Genomic DNA, 20,207 nt, shown 5'->3' on the forward strand with positions numbered 1-20,207 from the left:
CAGGAAAAGTCGTTTGTCTTCATGCTTTTTCTTGGGCTTTGATAGGCTACAGTGATGACAGTGAATTCTTAGTTTGCACACTTTTTGGGTTGCAGACTCATTCAACTAAGAGCATTTCTACCAGTGTAACTGGAAAAAGGGGAGGGGGAAATGCTGCAACTCCCTTTACTGTGTAACTCAAGTAATAATTTAACATAATAGATCATAACTTGCCATGATGACAAGTCATCACATCTGCCGGGTGTAAGTACTGATTCAGTCAACCCACCCTCATAGAGACAGCCACTAAGAGATGGTCCTAGATCAGTTTGTCCATCAGTGACCAATACACTTGTGAACAAACTTCTAATATACACTGAGTGTTCAAAATATTAGGAACACCTTCCTTATGCGTTTGACCCCCTTTGGCCCTCAGAACAGCCTCAATCGGTCTGGGCGTGGACTCTACAAGGTGTCGAAAGCGTTCCACAGGGATGCTGGCCCATGTTGACTCCAATATTTCCCATAGTTGTGTCAAGTTGGCTTGAAGTCCTTTGGGTGGTACACAAGGGAAACTGTTGAGCGTGAAAACCCCAGCAGCGTTGCAGTTCTTGACACACTCAAACCGGTACACCTGGCACCTACTACCATACCCCGTTCAAAGGCACTTAAATCTTTTGTCTTGCCCATTCACCCTCAATGGTACACATACACAATCCACGTCTCAATTGTCTCAAGGCTTCAAAATCCTTACTTAACCTGTCTCCACCCCTTCATCTACACTGATCTGAAGTGGATTTAACAAGTGACATCAATAAAGGATCGTAGCAGATATCGACTTCGTCACAAAACTGATCTAGAACCAACGCTTAGTAGCAACCTCTCTCTGTGTAAGGTTTGACTGAGAAGACTTAAACTGACTTGAGATCAGTAATACTACAGAATTTACACAATAGCGGACAAACTGATCTAGGACCAGCTTCTAGTGGCTGTCTCCATGGGGTAAACATGGACAAACAAACAACTTTACACCCCAAAGTGTTTTTAAATCTGCAACAATTCCTCTGAACATAGCTTCTATGTAACCGTTATGTGCCTTTGCTTACAGACAGTGTGAGTTGCAGACTAAAAACGTATCTTATATGAACCTCACACTGAAAAACGTTACGTTAAGTGGTTGCGAAATGCTGAAATACATAATGTGGTACTAACGTCATAACCAAGTTAAGTCATTGACATTTGAGTCATTTAGAAGACGCTCTTATCCAGAGTGACTTACTGGAGCAATTAGGGTGAAGTGCCTTGCTCAAGGGCAAATTGGCAGATTTTCCCCCCACCTAGTCGGCTCAGGGATTTGAACCAGCGACCTTTCGGTTACTGGCCCAACGCTCTTAACCACTAGGCTACCTGTTGCCCATGGCACGTGGTACAATATACATATATGGTTGTAACACCATTTAATCTTCCACCACCACAAGTTCATCTCCAGTAAACAAACTAACAACAAAATAAATACTTTCTGAATAGGTGGGCGGCTTCTCTATGTCACAATTACCGAAGATATCTAAACCAATATCAGTAGAAAACTGTGAGAGAAACAATAGTACAATAGTAGATCAACTCCATGCCACAGTAGGAACAAGGTTTGCCAACGGCCCTGACATTCGAATTGGAACGATTCCGGTCATCGCGGAGGGGTCGAGGTTAGGGTTGGGGAAAGCAGGGGTTGATGGGATATCTGTCGGAGGGCGTCTGGCTGAATACGGGGCTGGGCGGGGCCGGGCAGCGCCTGGCGGCGCTACACGCTTGTCCGACACTTGGGGAAGATGGGACCGCCTTCAAGCCTTCTCTTTCTTACTGTTGTCAGAGAAGAAAAAATAGAAATTAGACCAACTATTAAAACATATTAAAACATACCTTCTGTGTCTTCGGTAAAATCACGTTTTATTCAAACACAACAAATACTTGACTCAAAGGAATGGCAATGAAGGAAGAGTTTGAAGTAAGAAAAGCAGCTTGAAAGAAAGCAGAAAAAAACCTGTTCCAAAGGTTTGTAAGAGGCAGTTTAGAATAAAATAGCTCTAACGGCAAAAAGCCCTTAAGCAATCAGTCCTACAGTGAAGACCCACTTAAGAACTCAAGAGCTACTGGAGAAAGATAGCCAGATCTGCCACTGTTGGGAAGAAGAGATGACGAGAGATGATGAGGAGGAATGGAAGGCACAACGCAGGGAGTTGTGGGTAGAACTCAAGGAAAAGAAGCAAGAGAAGGCTGAAGAGGTAGGACGAGGACACAACGGCTGTCTTTACTTTCTTGGTCTTGGGCTTGGTGAGTTTCGGCTTGAACTTTTTACCAAATGCCCTCTCCAGTTCCGGCACGGACAGAGTGAGAGTAAAGGAACCGTCCGAGTGATGATCGGATCGGATTACCCGAGCTGCAACACAACAGTGGTAAACACACACACACACACACACACACACACACACACACACACACACACACACACACACACAAGCACTATGAGTGACCAAGACGAGAGCGGCTCATGCACATCTTTGGTGGAAGAGTCACCGAGTAGATAGAACTGGTACCATGCTGTGTTCAAGAGAAATGTCATCGTGATGCAAAACAACCCGATGACACACTGATGTCGGTGCGCAAACTAGGTCTATCATTTCGTTCCAAGAGATTAGTACAAGACCATCTCTTATTTTTTTACAGCCTTTTGTACAAGACCTGACATGTCTTTGATCATGTGTTCTGGACCCCAAAACATGTAGCCCGATGACTCACACTAAGTTCTCCCGCTGCTCTGTCGTTCGCTATAGACTTTAGTCCGAGACTGCCGTCACTGAAGTCGTTTGCGGTGATGATGGACGTTGCACTAAACAAAGTCATCACCGATTGGATCGTCTCTAACCAATCAGATTATCCAAACCAATGATGAATTTTCAAACCGCCACTTTACCCAACTGTGTCCTGGCTCCTGCCCAACCCATGGGTTTCTGGACCAATCAGACGGCCCCGAATGTGTTTGCATTCAGTGATGGGTCGGGGAACTACTCAGATCCAGACTCATTGAGGAGAAATAAGGAACGTCCTACAGCGTGGAGCGGCACAGCGTTTGGCCAGAGTAAGGAGTCTGGGTAGCCAGGCAACAACACAAGTCCCTGAATAGACCCATTTGAGGGCACTTCCCAAATGGCATCCTGTTCCCTATATAGTGCACTACTCTTCACCAGAGCCCTACTGTACAGGTTAGTGAACTATAAATGGAATAGGGTGCCTATAAAAAGGGAATAGGGTGCCACTTGGGACGCAGCCCATGTCTCTAGTGGTGTCTCAGCTGTTGTGAGGGATCACACTGGGAAGTCTGGGAGCGTTTCACTGGAGCACCACTTTAGTTCTAGTGATGTCATCTTCCAGGAAGGGATCCAAACAGCCGAGCATTGTGATTGGCTTGGCTCCTCCCATTATTTAGTTACGTTAAACAGTGATGGTGAATTAAGATGGATTACTACTGGGTCTGGAATTACATCTGACGCATGCTCTGCACCTTCTCTAGCAGGTTTTATTAGTTCAACGTTGTTTTGGAAAATGGAGTGAGTGAGTGAGTGAGTGAGTAAACATCTCAAAGATTGTGAGTGTCGATGGGAGAGAAACAGTGATTATAACAGAGCGATTTTAATCTATTGTGAGTGAGTGAGTTAGTCTTTGAACCTCAATCTCAGTCTCAATCTTGTTAGCATTAGGGCTAGCAGAACTTCCATCTCAGTCAGGTTGTTTGCTTCAGCTCGAGCAGAACCTCCATCTCAGCCAGGTTGTTAGCATTAGCATTAGCATAACCATCATCTCACCCAGGTCGTTGTTGTTCATCATGGCGTTGGAGCCCCTCAGCCTGGGGCCCTGCTGGGTAAAGTGGTAGCCAAACTTCAACAACGTGGTGTTCTTCTCCAGCATGCTGGCTATCTCCATCTCCACCTTGTTACCTAGCGGTTGGCTCTGGAGGAAGGGGAGCGGGGGAATCAGACCTCGATTGAAATAGCATTTGTTTCCTTACAAATTGAGCTTTTGATTGAGCCTGTCTGCTCTGTCAGATGGACAGCTTAAATAATTGGGGTAAAAACTGGACATAGAAGGAATCACCCATCGAGTAAAACTGGTTGAAATGACGCCATTACAAACCAATTTACAACCAGACATTACGTCATGTAAACCAGTGAACCTAGGTGATTTTCCAATGTCCTGTTTGAAATAACTGGTTACAATGCAGCCTTTTCTGGTTGTAAAATGGAGTCATTTCAACCAGCTTGTCCATGACTCAGCACAATTAATAAATGGAGGCGAAGTTGTTAGTCATGTGTCTAAATATAAAACCTTACGGAATCAAAGAGATTCAGCACAGTTTATGTTAGGAAAAAATGATTCACTGGCAAGAGGTAGCCCAGCGTGGGCAAAACTGGTTGAAATGAGGGCATTGCAACAACCAGATTTCAACCAGTTTTGGCTGCAATCTGGTTAATCAGGTTGCAAGGATGTCCTTTCAACCAGTTTTGCCCACTGGGAAGGAATAACGGCTACTAAGTTTTGGCATTAGCACCAATATCACACCACAATGAATCAATTGAGTGATTAGCTTTTTACAATCTGACCCTGTTGAAACAGTAGACTCAAGTGGTCCTTGTGATGTCTTATTGTAACTGGCTGGGCTGGGCACTGTGACAGCAAAAATAGGGTGATTCCTCATGAAACCAGGACAAAATAAATACCGTGATTTCATTGGGATTTTCACAAAATGTTTTCCATAGAAAAGGCCAGGCCTCCTTTACACTGTCTGTCAGTAGAATGGACCCAGGCCTCCTTTACACTGTCTGTCAGTAGAATGGACCCAGGCCTCCTTTACACTGTCTGTCAGTAGAATGGACCCAGGCCTCCTTTATATTGTCTGTCAGTAGAATGGATCCAGGCCTCCTTTATACTGTCTGTCAGTAGAATGGACCCAGGCCTCCTTTACATTGTCTGTCAGTAGAATGGACCCAGGCCTCCTTTATATTGTCTGTCAGTAGAATGGACCCAGGCCTCCTTTATATTGTCTGTCAGTAGAATGGACCCAGGCCTCCTTTACATTGTCTGTCAGTAGAATGGACCCAGGCCTCCTTTATATTGTCTGTCAGTAGAATGGACCCAGGCCTCCTTTATATTGTCTGTCAGTAGAATGGACCCAGGCCTCCTTTACACTGTCTGTCAGTAGAATGGACCCAGGCCTCCTTTATATTGTCTGTCAGTAGAATGGACCCAGGCCTCCTTTACACTGTCTGTCAGTAGAATGGACCCAGGCCTCCTTTACACTGTCTGTCAGTAGAATGGACCCAGGCCTCCTTTATATTGTCTGTCAGTAGAATGGACCCAGGCCTCCTTTATATTGTCTGTCAGTAGAATGGACCCAGGCCTCCTTTACACTGTCTGTCAGTAGAATGGACCCAGGCCTCCTTTATATTGTCTGTCAGTAGAATGGACCCAGGCCTCCTTTACACTGTCTGTCAGTAGAATGTACCAATAACGATTGTGCTGTATTTTATTGTACCTGGTTGTCGATCTTGAGTTCCTGCAGGGTTGTGTTGGACTGCAGTGAGGCGATGAGAGCCAGGATACCCGTCCCTGTGATGAAGTTGGATTCTATGTTCAGACTCTTCAGTGTGGTGTTCCCCTTCAGCATCTCTGCCAGAGCCTGAGACACAGCAAATGGGGACAGTATATTTATACGGGCTATAATTAAACCCATATCTGAAATGCCATCATTTTCCCCCCATCTATATTTTTGACCAGGCCACAGGCCCAGGTATCAAGGCCATGGGAGGCCATTTTGTTTTTTAACCTGAATTTCCAGATGGAGATGACTTCGAATGAAGACTTGGAGATGTGTACATTCACATCGTCTGATGTAACTGTTACAGTATGCGTGTAGGGGATTTGCTCCAGACACAACAGCAATACTCACAAAGGCTACGGGATCATTACTCCTGGTTCCCACGAGGCTGAAGCGTTCCACTGCAGTGTTCTCCGTCAGGGCGTCTGCATAGGCCTTCAGCGTCTTCACTGGAATGTTCTGGAACACAAGAGGCTTCAAATCAATAAAGCCACACACACACGTGCCACTGTTTAAATCGGACTGACTACAAATGCATTTGAAAAGACTGGAGAATAACCTAAATCAAATGTTGACTCCAGGGTAGAGGTTTGCCCTGACCTCTTGAAGTCAGACTGAGAATAGTGTGGTACATGTGTGTCTCCTATGGGGGTCCCGTGTGGCTCGGTTGGTAGAGCATGGCACTTGCAATGCCAGGGTTGTGAGTTCGATTCCCACGGGGGGGACCAGTACAACAAAAATTTGGAAAATATATGCACTAACTATTGTAAATCGGATAAGATCGTCTGCTAAATGACAAAAAAAAAATGTACAAATGTTTATGGTAGGAGGACATCATATAAATCAATTATACTGACTTGTGCATGTGAATCAATATAATGTAGCACCTTGATGTTGTTAAGGTTGACCTCCAGCAGGTCAGGGTCGTTCCTCTGCATCCTCAACAGCGTCTCCTCCACGTCAGTAGAGTTGGGCTGCTCATCAGGCACAGGCTTATACTGAGTACACTGGATAACGCCTACAGGAAAATATGTTAGTAACAATACCTATATCATGTAAATCAGTAATAACAATGGCACTCGAGGCGTTGAAAGAAACGAATATGATTTGCAGCACTTAGTTTGTTTGGCTGAATGTCTTTACATTATATTATTTAACGTCAGAAAGGTTGCAACGGACGACTGTAAAAGTCAGGAAACAGGAACATTTTTGTCCAGTTCTCTTTGAACCTTTGACGTTGGTTCTGTTCATGTTTGATTTTTAACACGGACGCTTTGGTGCCACTCTTTATTAAATCCACTTGAAAAACAAAACCCCTAATAAGTACAATACATGGTAGGATAAACAGATGAATCATCGTTAAAACCATGCCTGAAAACTTTGGCACTTACAGGAGGGACACACACACACACACACACACACACACACACACACACACACACACACACACACACACACACACTTACTGTTAAGGCCTTGTTTGTTGACTATATTGCTGCTGGCCAAAGCCTCGTAGTACTGCTGGTTACTCATCAGAGTGTGCATTCCCAAAATGGCTGGAGGGAGGGAAGAGAAGAGATGGAGAGACGGACAAAAGGAGCGAGAGAGAGAACGGGAAAGAAAAATTAAGTGAGAGAAGGAGGGAAAAATGGAGTGAGAGAGAGAGAAAAATAAAGTAGAGAGAAACAAAGGAGAGAGAGAGAGAGAGAGGGGGAACAGAGACAGGGAGAGAGAGTATACATTGTGTCAAATGACGTGAACACTGAAGGATAAACACTGAAGAGTTGACGTGGGTGTGAGTGCCAACGCTCTCCTTAGTTCGGCACATTGTGTTTACTTGGCTAAGATAGCAGACAGGACACCCACAAGTGGGCCTTGAGAGCTGCCTTGTTCAAACTCGCAAACATCCAAGCCAAACTATCGGCTGGCAAAAAATCTCACACACAGCAGTGATAGTCGTCCCTGTCATAGCCAGACATACAAAAGAACAACACGTGCGTCGATGCCAGCGTCTGCAAGTCATTATTAAACACATGGTTTAAATAGCATTGTGTCACTGTTGCAGACGTCACACAATGCAGACATTATTCTCCCCGTCTTGGATGGCCTCTGCTGCCACATGAATCGCAGGAACATGCTTGACTAGTCAATATGTTCTTGATTATCGCAAAGATCCCTGTTTAAGCTTTCATTTTAATCTTAGTTTTAAATGTTTTCACTTTGCTCCCCCCCCCCCCCCCCCCCCTCTTTTGCTGTACAGAGTCCTTGTGTTTTTGAAAAGCGCTTTAAATCAAATGTATCATCAGTAGTAGCAGTAGTTTTATCTTGTGTCCAGTTTGATGGGAAAACTCGAATAAAAATGTGCTTTCTGGACCCCCGTAGATGACTTGGAGCCAGTACAAATGAACAAAATGAGAGTGAACAGAGGGCAGTTCAGCAGAAAAGCAACGAAAAAAGAAGCAAGTGTATTATTTTCATCTGTCAGCATGACAGAGAGTGTGAGAACAGTTAGTTATCTTTGAGATAAACAACGGAGAACGAGCGGTCCATTTTAAGCAGCCGTGAAGAGTTAGTTGGAAACTCATCATGAGCAGGCTGTGGATTAATTACAAACCATTGGATATGTCTGGGAGGACCAAAACAAACGCTGGCAAGCAAACCACTTGTCACTAATTAACACTAACAGTTAGTGAAGCGGAGAGAAATACAGGCCATATAACGTGCAGCTAGTGTTAGGGCCGGGACGATTGCAATATATGAACCAGGAGCACCGAGGCAAAAATGAAAACACGAAGCATTCCAAACTCTTTGGTCCTTTAAAAAAACCTGTTGTATATAACATTTCATGTGCTATAGCTTGGAAAATAAATAAATAAATAAGACTCTGGATGACAATATAATGAGGTTTGTTTCCAACATTAGGTCTGTCTTCCTAAAGAAGTTACATTCGCTTCGTGTTTCTGTTTCCCTTGCCCACGATGCCAACGACTACTGCTATCGTCCCGGCCCTAGCTAGTGTGTGGGCTGGCAAATACCGCGGCTGCTTGTCACAAAGCCCAGAGAGAGGGCAACCATGGTGTCCAACAGCAGTGAGGAGCAGCAATGGAAGGGGTGATGACGATGACAGGATATGGAGGGGGAACAGGGAGAAGGAGGAGAAGAAGGGTGGGATCACTAGACGGGACAGAGGAGAGTTAGAGAGGAAAGGAGGACGTTACTGACGGAGGAGTGAACCGCAAAGCTGATTTTGTGTCCGGGATCGTTCTCAAGTGACTGTTTGGTTAGCGTGGATTTAAACTTATTCGCTGAAGAAGGTGAATCGACTGGAAATAAAACAGGAACGGTGATAACAGAAAAGATGTCGGTCTGTAAATGGGTGTGCGCACGTGAAGGTGCGTGTCTTTCTACCGGCAATGTCGCAGATCTCAGCGTCGCTGGCGTTGGCCAGTGCCTCCTCCAACTCTGGCTCCAGAGTTACGTTCTCCATGATGGGGTCCACCACCTTCTTAGGTATAAAGACTTTACCTGGAAGATAGAGGACAATCGTTAACACAGTACATGCCACTATTCATCTCAGCCAGAAAAGGACTGGACACATCTCAGAGCCTGGTTCCGCTCTAGGTTTCTTCCTGGTTCCTGCCTTTCTAGAGAGTGTTTCCCTAGCCACCGTGCTTCTACATCTGCATTGCTTGCCGTTTGGGGTTTTGGGCCGGGTATCTGTAAAGCACTTGATGACAACTGTTCATGTAAAAAGGGCTTCATAAAATACATTTGATTGATTTGATATATTTATTACTACCATCCCACTACTATACCAGCTCGTTTCTAATTCCATTTTTTAATTGGTAATTTGACTGCAGGAAAGCAGAAACATCAATACCCCGATAGTGAAACCCAATAGTAGCCAACTACCATTACACAGTGAACATGACCGTACGCTCTGTGAGGAAAACTTCCATTTTGTTTTCCCATCTACGTTACACCGACCGACAATGGCAAATACAAGGCTGGTATGCAATATCACATTACGTCACTGGGCGCTTTTCATATCGTCACTCAGAGTGAGCTGTCAAAAGCCAGGCAGGCGAAGACCTTCTCGAGTTTTACCCAGCCACGTCTGACATGTAGCGCCCCGCGTCGCGCTGCCCCGGCCAAGCTGCCCCGGCCAAGCTGCCCCGGCCAACAGGATTATGGGAATGAACACTGAGGGGAGGAAGGCTGCAGTGACAGGCTGTGTGTTTGGTCCAATTATCGACCGTTCTCCCAAAGTTTGCAGACTGTGCACTTGTCTTGCACACTCCCTGTCATGGAAGGAATCGTTGGCTGGATGGGAGTTGATCCATAACGGGAAGTGTGCAAGTGCAGAGTTTGGGATAAGAGAGTTGGGACGTGACCACAGTCCACCGTTAGATCAGGGGCCATATGTATCTGATGTAGGATCAGGTTCTTCCCTGTCCATGTAATCATATTCATTTGGATCTAAACTGCTAAACCGATCATAGATCAGCACTCCTATTCTGAGACACTTTATGAATACAAGGTCTGAGGTCTTATTCATAGCCGTCACAGGTCCAGGATCAGCTACAGCAGTGTCTGTCCTGCTGGCCTTGATTGTAGCCTGGATGATCTGTTCTGGGGTCTGACGAACCAATGGAACCAGTGGAGCCGTTCCAACTTTCAACTGGAAAGTCACCTCAACTTCAGGCTAGCTGCTGGGTGCCAGGATGTAGCAGGATGTTCGTCTCTGTGGTTGGTCGGTACCTGTCACCTATCAGGCTTGGCTGAGACACTTGCTTGAGTGTTTGAGATCGACTGCACAGAATCAGTGATCTACAAATCACCTTGCATCCCAAATAATACTCCTTATGTGATCAAGATTAGAGATTGCGGGCCTTACCTCGCTAAAACTGATCCCCCCAGACGGTACGCTGTCTGGCGGACACACATAAAGACAGGCTGATACCCAGCAGGCTACATCTACACCTGAGTGGATCTGGGATGAGTCAGCTGGCACCAGGCCCTGCTTTCTACCTGGATACGTCCAGATGTAAGGAAGGACAAACTAGAGGACTCTGTTGCGGCTGGCCCAGTTTCCCAGAACTAGGCTGTCTGAGATCATAATTGGTCTGATAGATAGGCAGACTCAGCTCAGGCAGTTTCGTAGCTGGATATGTCCAGACAGATGCAAGAACAGATGAACCAGCATACAGACTGGCTTGCGACTGGGTCCAGTTTCCTGGAACGAGCTATTGTCTGAGACCACTGATTGGTCCTGTTGGATGTAGGACTTTAGGCCTGTAGTTACATGGCTGTAATGTTCTGAAAGTATTAGTATCTCGGCACGCTGACAGTAGGGTTCACCTCACAAGGTTATTATCACAGCTTGCATGTCCCTGGCCACGGTCCATGTTGGCCTCCAGCCACTTCTCCTAGCCAAGCTAGACCCTATCCCCTATCCCTTCTGTTCATAGATCTGACAGGATTTCATGTAAACAATATGTAACCCTTATTTTACCAGGTAAGTTGACTGAAAACACATTCTCATTTACAGCAACAACCTGGGGAATAGTTACAGGGGAGAAGAGGGGGGGATGAGTGAGCCAGTTGTAAGCTGGGGATGATTAGGTGACCGTGATGGTATGAGGGCCAGATTTGGAATTTAGCCAGGACCCCTACTCTTACGTTAAGTGCAATGGGATCTTTAGTGACCACAGAGCGTCAGGACACCAGTTTAACGTCCCATCCGAAAGGCAGCACCCCACACAGGGCAATGTCCCCAATCATTGCCCTGGGGCATTGGGATCTTTTTTTTAGACCAGGAAAGGAAAGATTGTCTCCTACTGGCTCTCCAACACCACTTCCAGCAGCATCTGGTCTCCCATCTAGGGACCAACCCTGCTTATCGTCAGAAGCAAGCCAGTAGTGGGATGCAGGGTGGTATGCTGCGGGCCGATAGGGGGATGGGATACACCCCACAAGTGGAGATTATGCCATATTGGTAAAACCTATCTGGAGTATGAACCAAAATGAAACTGGGCTCCTACCACACTTCTCAATGAGGAAACATGGAATTTTAGATTACTTTTTAGATTACTATCTTGACTGAATTGAAATAGAACTGACCCCAACCCTGGTTGGGGATCGGCACAGCAGAGGGTCCTACCTCTCTTCTCTCCAGTGAAGCACAGGCCTATAGTGGTATTCTATCATGCTGGGAACTGCGGTCATACCTCTCTTCTCTCCAGTGAACGGAACCAGGTCCTCCTTGTCAGGGTGTTCCTTGGCCTGCTTCTCCAGGTGGGCTACCAGGTTCTCTCTCTGGAAGGTTCCGGTCGGCGCCTTCTTGGTCTGATCCTTCTGCCTCATCCCGGCCGGCAACAGGGCATTCTAAAGACAGGAAGGATTTATCATTGGCCGATAATGTTAACAACGGGTTGTACTTACACTAGGTAAGAGGGTATTCTAACCACAGGGAAGGATTGTCATTGGCCAATAATTATAGCAATGGGTGGGATTGCACTTGTTTATACACTACATTTTTCATCCACTCTCGTGGGATAACCGAATGTAACAGTGAAAGGACACACACACCATCACTAACTGTGTTAAAATAACACTAACAGAAATAACAAAGGCAGTTCCCAGACCCAGATAGCTATTCTTAGACCGCAGCACGCTAAACCAGGTCCATATTATAGCGATAGACCGATATCTTGTCTTAGCTTTCAGCACCTATTAGTGCACTGGCCACTTACAGACAGCGTAGTATTTATACCTGTATTATTTATACCTGTAGTATTTATACCTGACATATCAGTTTAACGTGGCTCTGTGGGAGATCTGGATGCTATCGTCAAAAGTCAAGGAAAGATGACAAGCACCACCCACCCACCCACACCCACACACACACACACACACACACACACACACACACACACACACACACACACCTCTAAGCCTGGGCTGGCTCTCCTGGTATTGTAAGCATCCAGACTTGTTGTGAGCCGTCGACCATTCATCATAACCCTATTACAGCTTGTGTCGTCAACACCTCGATGGAAGAGCTACTTATGAATAAATATGAAGTCAAGCACCGCCGCATCACACAGTATTATAAATATATGATAGGCATAACTTAACATATATTATAAATAACAGATGTCTAAACTCTGAGAAGTTGCTGTTTTTCTAAACTTTCCCTGGAAAGTTGGTTTTGGAAGTTGGTTTGAGGATCACTGTATTGTTTAGACCTAGAACTGCATATTGAATTGAATATACAGGGAGATGATATATAGGCTAATTTATGTTATCAACGTGATAAGACAGGTTAATATGTTGGTGCCCTATAAGAATGTCAAAAGGTTAAAGGAAAAAATGTCAGTAATGAAATCTGAAATCAATCTGACCGACTTGCGCAACGTCGTCATCCAACAACGCTTCCAGCTGAGATCTCCTCCTGCCCAAGTTGGTTTGAGTGTCATTTGTCAGTCTTAGTCTTTGGGAGAATCTCAATTGCAAATTCCTCACATCCTCGCTTCCATCTTAAAACCCATTGGATGAGAAAGCCAGAGGTCCCGCCCCTCAGACCATATCCTCCAATGGGTTTTGAGGAGGCGAGAGGACGCAATTGAGATTCTCCACGTCTCTCAGATGTCACCCTAATGCTTATATAGTGAGCTACTTTAATCCAGGGCTCTGGTACACCTGTAAACCTTAATATCTGAGCGTTATACCATGATCTACTGTATAGAGGGTTGCATGTTTGATTTAAGGATCCTTTTGTAGTCCTAGATTTTTTTACGTGATAGCGTGATTTAATGCACTATCCTGCTACCGACCTCTCATCTCTGTTGAGCTCGTTAAAAGATACATGTTCTAGATTGCGTTGGGATCGAGCTCCAGATAACCAAGACACACACACACCAAGATGATCAGCGTTTAAGACTTACGTCGGGATCTAACTCCTCCAGCTCATCCTCCAGCCTCTGTAGCTCTTCCTCTGAGAGTTTCTTCAGTAGTTCATCCTCGTCCACGTCCCTGTAGTTCACTACTTCCTTCTTATAGGAGGTGGACATGGCAGCGCGATAGAATCCCAGCGACTCCCCAAATAACGTAAAGAAAAAGGCAACTAAGTGCCCAGCGATGTTTTCAAAAGGAAGTCTGCAAGAACGTGGACGACAAAAACAAACGAGACAAGGTTTAGTCAACATGATTTGATTGGTCAACCAGCTGGATCCTAAATTAGGCCTACTGTACATCCAGTTAGACCTACTAACTGAGTCACAAGGCAGACCTACTGTACATCCAGTTAGACCTACTGAGTCATAAGGCAGACCTACTGTACATCCAGTTAGACCTACTGAGACATAAGGCAGACCTACTGTACATCCAGTTAGACCTACTGAGTCATAAGGCAGACCTACTGTATATCCAGTTAGACCTACTGAGTCATAAGGCAGACCTACTGTACATCCAGTTAGACCTACTAACTGAGTCACAAGGCAGACCTACTGTACATCCAGTTAGACCTACTGAGTCATAAGGCAGACCTACTGTATATCCAGTTAGACCTACTGAGACATAAGGCAGACCTACTGTACATCCAGTTAGACCTACTGAGTCATAAGGCAGACCTACTGTACATCCAGTTAGACCTACTGAGTCATAAGGCAGACTTACTGTACATCCAGTTAGACCTACTAACTGAGTCATAAGGCAGACCTACTGTACATCCAGTTAGACCTACTGAGTCATAAGGCAGACCTACTGTACATCCAGTTAGACCTACTGAGTCATAAGGCAGACCTACTGTACATCCAGTTAGACCTACTGAGACATAAGGCAGACCTACTGTACATCCAGTTAGACCTACTGAGTCACAAGGCAGACCTACTGTATATCCAGTTAGACCTACTGAGACATAAGGCAGACCTATGGACATCCAGTTAGACCTACTGAGTCACAAGGCAGACCTACTGTTTATCCAGTTAGACCTACTAACTGAGTCACAAGGCAGACCTACTGTATATCCAGTTAGACCTACTGAGACATAAGGCAGACCTACTGTACATCCAGTTAGACCTACTGAGTCACAAGGCAGACCTACTGTATATCCAGTTAGACCTACTGAGTCATAAGGCAGACCTACTGAGTCATAAGGCAGACCTACTGAGTCATAAGGCAGACCTACTGAGTCACATGGCAGACCTACTGTATATCCAGTTAGACCTACTGAGACATAAGGCAGACCTACTGTACATCCAGTTAGACCTACTGAGTCACAAGGCAGACCTACTGTATATCAAGTTAGACCTACTAAGTCATAAGGCAGACCAACTGTACATCCAGTTAGACCTACTGAGTCACAAGGCAGACCTACTGTACATCCAGTTAGATCTACTGAGTCATAAGGCAGACCTACTGAGTCATAAGGCAGACCAACCAGCAAAATCCAAACACCACATTGATCCAGGAAATTAGAGATTAGAAACTATTGGTAAACACCAATAACGTGATGTGTTGGATAAACACTGAAAAGTGGGCCCTTGACTTACAGAAACTAACTTGTGTTGCTTAACGGTCTGGAATGTCCAGAGATATTTGTGCCTGGTGCCATTAAAATATTTAAAAAATGCATTAAGAATACTGTTTGCCGGTCCAACAACACTTCAGCCAAATACCTTAAGGCAGAGTTTTTTCCCCAAACGCTGGGTGGGGTCGGTTCTTACTTGTGGGTTGTGTCCCAAGCCCAGAGCATGGCTAGAAACATCCCTTACCCTCCAATGTCTGCAGATCTGTAAGGTTTAATCAATATACAGTGCCTTGCGAAAGTATTCGGCCCCCTTGAACTTTGCGACCTTTTGCCACATTTCAGGCTTCAAACAAAGATATACAACTGTATTTTTTTTTGAAGAATCAACAACAAGTGGGACACAATCATGAAGTGGAACGACATTTATTGGATATTTCAAACTTTTTTAACAAATTAAAAACTGAAAAATTGGGCGTGCAAAATTATTCAGCCCCTTTACTTTCAGTGCAGCAAACTCTCTCCAGAAGTTCAGTGAGGATCTCTGAATGATCCAATGTTGACCTAAATGACTAATGATGATAAATACAATCCACCTCTGTGTAATCAAGTCTCCGTATAAATGCACCTGCACTGTGATAGTCTCAGAGGTCAGTTAAAAGCGCAGAGAGCATCATGAAGAACAAGGAACACACCAGGCAGGTCCGAGATACTGTTGTGAAGAAGTTTAAAGCCGGATTTGGATACAAAAAGATTTCCCAAGCTTTAAACATCCCAAGGAGCACTGTGCAAGCGATAATATTGAAATGGAAGGAGTATCAGACCACTGCAAATCTACCAAGACCTGGCCGTCCCTCTAAACTTTCAGCTCATACAAGGAGAAGACTGATCAGAGATGCAGCCAAGAGGCCCATGATCACTCTGGATGAACTGCAGAGATCTACAGCTGAGGTGGGAGACTCTGTCCATAGGACAACAATCAGTCGTATATTGCACAAATCTGGCCTTTACGGAAGAGTGGCAAGAAGAAAGCCATTTCTTAAAGATATCCATAAAAAGTGTTGTTTAAAGTTTGCCACAAGCCACCTGGGAGACACACCAAACATATGGAAGAAGGTGCTCTGGTCAGATGAAACCAAAATTGAACTTTTTGGCAACAATGCAAAGTTCAAGGGGGCCGAATACTTTCGCAAGGCACTGTAGTGGAAGCTTCACCACCACATTGCTTAGGCCCTATACCTACCGAGACAATTCAGATCTGCAAACATCAGAGGTTTAGGAGCAAGGGGGAGGGAGCAAATTGGGACAGGCTTGATTGGTCACGTAAAAAAAAATGCTACAATCTTCATTTGGGTCAAAATAGACATTTGAGAACGTTGTACTTAACTTCCGACAGTAGTCTACTTGGCTTTACAACAAGAAACAACAACTAACTTTCGGTGAGGATCACGACATGTATCATGACCGCAAAAAAAAACATTTTGAAACCACTGCTTTAAGAAGATAGGCCTACAGTACTTTTCTTTCAACAAGGGTGTATTCATTACGTCTTAAAACGGAAACCGTTTAAGAAGCAAACAGGACAAAAACGGGGAAGGACCTACTTGAATTTGTCCAATAGAAACTCATTTTCGTTGCAAAACGTTTTCCATTTGGAGTAAACGGTTTCTGTTACAAAACGCTTTGCAACAGAATTGGAGTAATGAAGCCTGGCCTGCCTCCTAAACCCTGATGGGGAACAGCTGATAAAAACAGCTCCCCTGTCACTCCCAGTCTGCTGGCAAACAGGAACATATTTATAGAGAGGCCTGGTTTCTGCTGTAACAATGCATGATTATGAACACAATGATGGTGTCTTGTAGTTTCCTAGCTCATGGTTATCGTACTACATTTAATATACAGTTGAAGTCGTAAGTTTACATACACTTAGGTTGGAGTCATTAAAACTCGATTTTCAACCACTCCACAAATTTCTTGTTAACAAACTATAGTTTTGGCAAGTCGGTTAGGACATCTACTTTGTGCATGACACAAGTAATTACTCCAACATTTGTTTACAGACAGATTATTTCACTTATCATTCACTGTATCACAATTCCAGTGGGTCAGAAGTTTACATACACTAAGTTAACTATGCCTTAAAACAGCTTGGAAAATTCCTGAAAACGATGTCATGGTTTTAGTAGCTTCTGATAGGCTAATTGACATCTTTTGAGGCATCTGGAGGTGTACCTGTGGATGTATTTCAAGGCCTACCTTCAAACTCAGTGCCTCTTTGCTTGACATCATGGAAAAATCAAAAGAAATCAGCCTCAGAAAAAAAATTGTAGACCTCCACAAGTCTGGTTCATCCTTGGGAGCAATTTCCAAATGGCTGAAGGTACCACGTTCATCTGTACAAACAATAGTACACAAGTATAAAAACCAATGGACCATGCAGCAGTCATACTGTTCAGGAAGGAGATGTGTTCTGTGTCCTATAGATGAACGTACTTTGGTGCGAAATGTGCAAATCAATCCCACAACAACGGCAAAGGACCGTGTGAAGATGCTGGTGGAAACAGGTACAAAAGTTTCTATATCCACAGTAAAACGAGTCCTATATCAACATAACCTGAAAGGCTGCTCAGCAAGGAAGAAGCCACTTCTCCAAAACCGCCATAAAAAAGCCAGACTACAGTTTGCAACTGCACATGGGGACAAAGATCGTATTTTTTTGAGAAATGTCCTCTGATCTGATGAAACAAAAATAGAACTGTTTGGCCATAATGACCATCGTTATGTTTGGAGGAAAAAGGGAAAGGTTTGTGTAACCGATGTGAAATGGCTAGCTAGTTAGCGGTGGTGCGCGCTAATAGCGTTTCAATCGGTGACATCCCTCGCTCTGAGACCTTGAAGTAGTTGTTCCCCTTGCTCTGCAAGGGCTGCCGCTTTTGTGGAGCGATGGGTAACGATGCTTCGAGGGTTACTGTTGACGTGTGCAGAGCGTCCCTGGTTCGCGCCCGGGACAGGGCGAGGGGACGGACTAAAGTTATAATGTTACACTTGCAAGCCAAAGAACACCATACCAACCGTGAAGCACAGGGGTGGCAGCATTATGTTGTGGGGGTTCTTTGCTGCAGAAGGTACTGGTGCACTTCACAAAATAGATGGCATCATGAGAAAGGGAAATTATGTAGATAAATTGAAGCAACATCTCAAGACATCAGTCAGGAAGTTAAAGCTTGATCGCAAATGGGTCTTCCAAATGGACAATGATCCCAAGCATACTTCCAAAGTTGTGGCAAAAAAGTCAAGGTATCGGAGTGGCAATCACAAAGCCCTGATCTCAATCCTATAGAATATTTGTGGGCAGAACTGAAAAAGCGTGTGCAAGCAAGTAGGCCTAGAAACCAGCTCTGTCAGGAGGAATGGGCCAAAATTAACCCAACTTATTGTGGGAAGCTTGTGGAACGCTACCCGAAACGTTTGACCCAAGTTAAACAATTTAAAGGCAATGCTACCAAATACTAATTGAGTGTATGTAAACTTCTGACCCACTGGGAATGTGATGATAGAAATAAAAGCTGAAATAAATCACTATTTTGACATTTCACATTCTTAAAATATAGTGGTGATACTAACTGACCTAAAACAGGGAATTTTTTACGATGATTAAATGTCAGGAATTTTGAAAAACTGAGTTTAAATGTATTTGGCTAAGGTGTATGTAAACGTCTGACTTCAACTGTATATGTAATAATTTAGCAGAGGTTCTTAACCAGAGCAACTTAGTGCACTCATCTTAAGGTAGCTAGGTAAGTCAACCACATACAGCACAAATTGTAATACATTTGGCTAATACAAGTGACATTCAAGAGCTCTACACTTGTTGACCTAGGCCTAAAACCTAAATCTATCGAACAATGCCTGAATTGACAATCTTTTCAATGTTATTTAGAGTTCCCAGTTGATCGAATACAATAATACTTATGTTCACTGCAAACAATGTTATACTATATTTGGAAAGAAAGAAGAGGAATTGGGAGATAAGTTAATGTTTAGAACGCTTGTAATTGTCCTTTTCTGGAGTTGATATAAAGCAGGCCAGGCAGCAAAATAATGCGAAGGTTTTTGTTATTGGGTAGTAGGCCTGCAATACGTTAGTATTATTTTAAAATGAAGTACACTTCGATTGTTCTTTAACAAGCCCTAGGTTAACAAGATAGGTGGGGAATTTATACAGCTGTCATTCATAGGCAGATTCGATGAGGGGTGAAAATGCGAAGAACGCATAACTTTGCATTATTAATACATTGTTCTTTCAAAGTAAAACAATACTTTTTAGTTTTTTCCACACTTCGAGTGAACACCAGTTACTTTGAAGCTTCAGTCTGGGTTAAATCATGGGATATGGCAAAAGATCTTTATATGCAAATTATTCGTTAAATGTTGTATTTAAGGACTTTTCTGCTAGAACAAGAAGTTATTTCGTATGCACGTACCTCCTCCACTGCTTATCCGGGCTATTTATAGCGAACGGGTCCCGCTTTGTGACAGTTGAATACTTTGACCAGATATGGATTCTTTTAGGGCCAGTCGAGTCACACTAGAGTCGCTTCATACAAGGAAAGTAAAGTACCGCGCAACCAAGCGGAAAAAAAAGTTTGATATCCCAACGGATATCCTCGAATGTTGTCAACGGCAGCTGAATTGAAATCCTTAACTTTGCTTACAACTTGTCCTTCAGTGGTTCGCGTAATGTAGTACAACACTCCCACAAAGGCAAAGTGAACTCTCCGACCGCTACTCCTCCTCACCCGGCGCTGCCAGTCAAGTGATGTCACACACTTGTTCTCCAGGCAAGTGCGCTACATGGCCATCAAATGATACAAGCGCCATTTACGTTACCAGTAGTAGACATTACCTGTGAATCAGAACAGCAGCAAAAACAATAGTGCGTTTATCGTAAAGAATAAAAACCTTCGTCTTTGAATACAATTTCGTATATATTTTTTAATTTATCTAAATTCATAACACAACTCTCCTTTCATATTCCACTCACGGTATAAA

The 20,207-nt window shown here is 44.1% G+C and overlaps 1 protein-coding gene across 2 annotated transcripts; it reads right to left on the bottom strand.

Annotated features, from left to right (window-relative positions):
* Positions 1-676: 676 nt before the first annotated feature.
* On the bottom strand, positions 677-19,942 carry LOC110534458 (tropomodulin-1). 2 transcript variants are annotated; one of them, XM_036933594.1, is made up of 11 exons: positions 19,640-19,942; positions 13,576-13,786; positions 11,857-12,013; positions 9,035-9,151; positions 7,093-7,182; positions 6,514-6,644; positions 5,978-6,085; positions 5,564-5,707; positions 3,837-3,981; positions 2,289-2,413; positions 677-1,836 (listed from the first exon to the last, which is right to left on the bottom strand). In XM_036933594.1, the coding sequence occupies exons 2-11, from the start codon at positions 13,699-13,701 to the stop codon at positions 1,834-1,836; spliced, it is 1,146 nt and encodes a 381-aa protein (XP_036789489.1). In that variant the 5' UTR covers positions 13,702-13,786; positions 19,640-19,942; the 3' UTR covers positions 677-1,833. The 2 variants fall into 2 exon arrangements, with proteins under 2 accessions (XP_036789489.1, XP_036789491.1); XM_036933596.1 differs by lacking the exon at positions 2,289-2,413 and having other exon boundaries at positions 19,640-19,941.
* Positions 19,943-20,207: the final 265 nt, after the last annotated feature.

The sequence above is a fragment of the Oncorhynchus mykiss genome, chromosome 10 (genome assembly GCF_013265735.2).
Source record: "Oncorhynchus mykiss isolate Arlee chromosome 10, USDA_OmykA_1.1, whole genome shotgun sequence".
NCBI lineage: Eukaryota > Metazoa > Chordata > Actinopteri > Salmoniformes > Salmonidae > Oncorhynchus > Oncorhynchus mykiss.